General features: G+C 36.9%; 1 protein-coding gene across 1 annotated transcript; it reads left to right on the plus strand.

Annotated features, from left to right (window-relative positions):
- Positions 1 to 187: 187 nt before the first annotated feature.
- LOC116122015 lies at positions 188 to 2,629 on the plus strand. Its single transcript, XM_031407921.1, has 6 exons — positions 188 to 358; positions 455 to 598; positions 1,231 to 1,304; positions 1,455 to 1,534; positions 1,795 to 1,946; positions 2,571 to 2,629. Exons 1-6 carry the CDS (start codon positions 355 to 357, stop codon positions 2,627 to 2,629), a joined length of 513 nt encoding a protein of 170 aa, XP_031263781.1. The 5' UTR covers positions 188 to 354.
- Positions 2,630 to 3,849: the final 1,220 nt, after the last annotated feature.

Consider the following 3,849-nt stretch of genomic DNA (forward strand, 5'->3'; position numbering starts at 1 on the left):
GGTTGTAATTTGTTTTGAATTTAAGGGTAATTTTGCTAAAAATTTAATTAATTAAAGTGAAATAGTAAAAGCAACATTCATTTAAATAAATTTAAAAATAAGGATATCATTGCCTTAAAATTTTATTATTAAAAGATAGAATTGTAACCCAAAAAAAAAAAAAATATATTACTTTGTTAATCTTACCATAACTAAGCGGAGGTAATCGGGACTACCAACAGTAACTATTACCCCCAACCAACCCTCCCCTTAACAGTGACACCTCTTACAAAAACGCTGTGTTTGTTGCTGTCTTTCCCTGCCAAAACGGTGAGAACCATTCTGCTCACAAGAGACGGAGTCGCTTTCGAAGTAATGGGTAAAGTTTTTTTTTTTTAATTTAATTTAATTTTTATTTTTAGTCAATGAATACTGAGAATGTTTTGTAATCCTTTTCATATGAAAACGGTGGCAGATGAAAGAACAGAAGTTGAAGAAAGAGAGAGAGTGGAAGAGGTGAAGGAAGGAGTAGCATCAATAGCATTATTGCCATGTGGGTCCATCTCTGGGCACTTCATTCATGTTCCTCACTCTATCTGCTATGGCCTTCACGGCACTGGTATTTATTTTTTTTTGACTTTTTCTTGGTTCTTTCTTTGAATTTTAATAATTGGCCTGAAAGGTTTAGTTTGTTGTTCAGTTGTAACATTGTTTATTTGGAGGGAATTGCTATGTTCCCGGGAGTGTAATACTGTAACGTTACTGGAATATATGTGTTTTGATAACCCACAACTTCGTTTTGGTAATGTTTAACGTTATACAAATATCATTTTAATAATATACGTGGCATGATTCGTAACTGTTACCATGTTGGCGTTATAACTGGCTTGGTAATGGTACCCAAAAGGTTGCAGTTGGATTCATCGTGGCAGTTTCGTCTAACGGACTGATTGGCTGCTTGATCCATCTTTAGTGATGTCGAGGTTTTTGAGAATGTGGGTTAGCTGTACCGTCAGATTTTTCAATTGGGTTAGGAAAAACATTGCAGAGTCTTCATACATTTGCAAGGGCATTATTGATGAAGCAATGCATCTGGTTTTTTAACACTATCAGAAATTTATGGAATGTTGAATTTCTGCCTGTACACTGCCTTTTCATTTTGTTTCAGTCAAGTTTTTGTAGGAAGCTTTCCTAAAATATAACTTTGTATTTCGTTTTTAATGTTTCTGTCATTCTCTTTCATGTTTTTAGAGTTATCTTGCGAAAGGGAATGCAGCAGAGGGGAGGATTATCGGTTGATCAAGCTCACAGTCATTGACTACAATGTACAAGCTGTACTTCTTTTCTTTTATCTGCCTTCTCATTTCTTAAATTCAAATTTAATTGTACTATTATTTTTTGAGCTTCTTTGAGTATTAATTCATTCTTTCCACCATAAAAATTCTCTTTCTCTAATGAGTTTTAGTATGTAACAGAGAAAGAAAGAACAAGCTGTTGTAGTCGAGTGTAGAGGCCATGATGCTGCTCGGTTCCACAACATTGATCATGCTCATGGGTAAGCCATCTTGGAATGAGTTTGCCATAATGGAGGATGATGAAATTAGACAAATCTTGGGAGAAGTAGCATTTATACCTTCTTAAATTACATTGATTGAACTGACAAGCAGAATATGATGAAAATTAATTTATATCTTTTTTTTATTTTTGAAGTATCATCTGCTTGTCTTAATTTTTATAGGTATGTTAATGGTATATAGTTACATGCACTATGTCCATTAAACGGTTTTTCTTTTCTAATGATTCATTTGTACACAGTTGGGAGAAGGATGTTGTAGGAATGGTTGAACAAAAGCATGGGAAGAATAAGATTCAAGTTTCATTTGAATGTGAGACACTGAAAGCCGATAAAGCAGCTGAAGATCATATTATGCAGTTCATGCCCAAACTAGCTGGGATGGATGCTGTTGGTATGTACTCGGTCTTTCTTTTTCCCCTTTTATAACCCGGATGATAAATTTTTGTTGATAAGTACCTGTTCAGACTTCTTCCTGCCTAATGGGTCTCCAGAATGCAAATGTGATTATCAACTCAATTTGTTGAGCTTGGTTAATTGACATGTTTATCTCAATGTGTTTTTGTCTTGGCAATATTTTCCTGTTATTTTCCTGCTGACCCATTTGGGAGTGGGAACATAGAACTAATAACTTCTATTGCTGGGATTACATCAGCAATAGTTGAAGTTTTATCTCCAATGCTACAAGAATATGATCTTTATGCATATCAAAAAGGCTGTGTAGCTCAATCTATAATATGGGCTAGATTTGAATTTGCATTTTTTGAATACCCATTTTCACAAACACAATTTCTCCCAAAAAGATTGAGTTGCTTCTGTCATTTCCCTTTATCTTTGTTCTTCATGTTTAGCAAACAACAGTAGCATCAATAGAGTCTAATCCTAAACTGTTAGTGACCTTGAAGCTTCACTAGAATAATCGCTGCCATTTTTTTTTTTTTTTTGTTTTCTTTGCTCTGTCAATATATGCAGTGTAAATTGGTTGTTCAATGCCTGACCAAAGTTTTGAACTGTGCAGTTAATATTGGAAGGATGCGCATATCAGGATTGGACTTTGAAGCAGAGGAGAACCTTTAGGCAAAGATATGATAGAATGAATAAAGAATTGTTCTTATGGCATATATTGCATAGACCTAATATACAAAATGAAATGAACCATTTTTGTTGATGTTGGATTTTGACACCAACTATTCACACTTGCAAAGTGTTAAGCGGACTTAGAAATTGCACGTGAATTGGAAAATGAAATAAATAAAAGGGAGATGATTTTTAAAGTGGTTCGGATGCTCAAAGCAAATCCTACGTTCACTGTCTTTTTATTTATGAAAGAGTACAATTAGGTCACATGCAGCGATCTAAGAGAACAGAAGTACAGAGAGGGAGAGAGAGTGTTTTTGTTATCAGGACTAGAATCCCAAAAAATAGAGAGGAGTCCTCTATTTATAGTAAGAGGTTTTTAGGTAATGATTATGGGTTTGTCAGTGGACAGGTGTAGTGTAGTTCTTACCCTGCTTCCCATTGGCCAGTTGCAGTGTAGTTCTTACCTTGCTTCCCATTGGCCAGTTGCAGTGTAGTTCTTACCCTGCTTCCCATTGGCCAGTTGCATGGAATATATCTTTAAATCGCGTAGGGCTTGGACAAGTGGGTGACTCCTAGCCACTCACTCGCTAGGCTTTTACCTGCCAAGTTGATGACAACCTTACTCCTTCTGTCCTTGGGCGACGTGGCAGCGTCTGGACGGCACAATGTCTTCCTGAATTTTGATTGGTCCTCGCTGACGTAAGCCTGCGTCAGCCCTGATTTTTTAGGCATAACAAAAGCCCCCTAGTTCTTAAGGTTCAAGGCTTGAACTTTGAGAACTTCATGATTATGTTATGATTTGGCTCACCTCGAGGATCACTTGCTCAAGCTGAAAGTGGAGGACAGCTGAAATAACATGAAGTTCACGATTTTACTCGACTAGCGAACTGAGTGGAGGTCGCGACGTGGGCTTGGCAAACTTCTCAAGCGACCTGAGATGATCATCCCCCTAAAGGTTCAGCGACTTGGGGTCAGATCTTGCTCAGTGCTATACCAACATGCTTCGAACTTTGCCTATCGCTCTCGACCTGAAAACACTTAGAAAATTCTCGTCGAAAATCAGAGGTCACTTCGATTTCGAGCTCAATACATGGAGAAGAGTGTTTCATTCGAATGACCTTTTCAGATGTTATCGTTGCGTTTGACAGTTGGCATGTTCAATAAAGTAAGATTTATCTAACAAACATGTCTTTGCGTAATAAGTGTCAGCCATGAGC

The sequence above is a fragment of the Pistacia vera genome, unplaced genomic scaffold (assembly GCF_008641045.1).
Source record: "Pistacia vera cultivar Batoury unplaced genomic scaffold, PisVer_v2 Contig130, whole genome shotgun sequence".
Classification (NCBI taxonomy): Eukaryota; Viridiplantae; Streptophyta; class Magnoliopsida; order Sapindales; family Anacardiaceae; genus Pistacia; species Pistacia vera.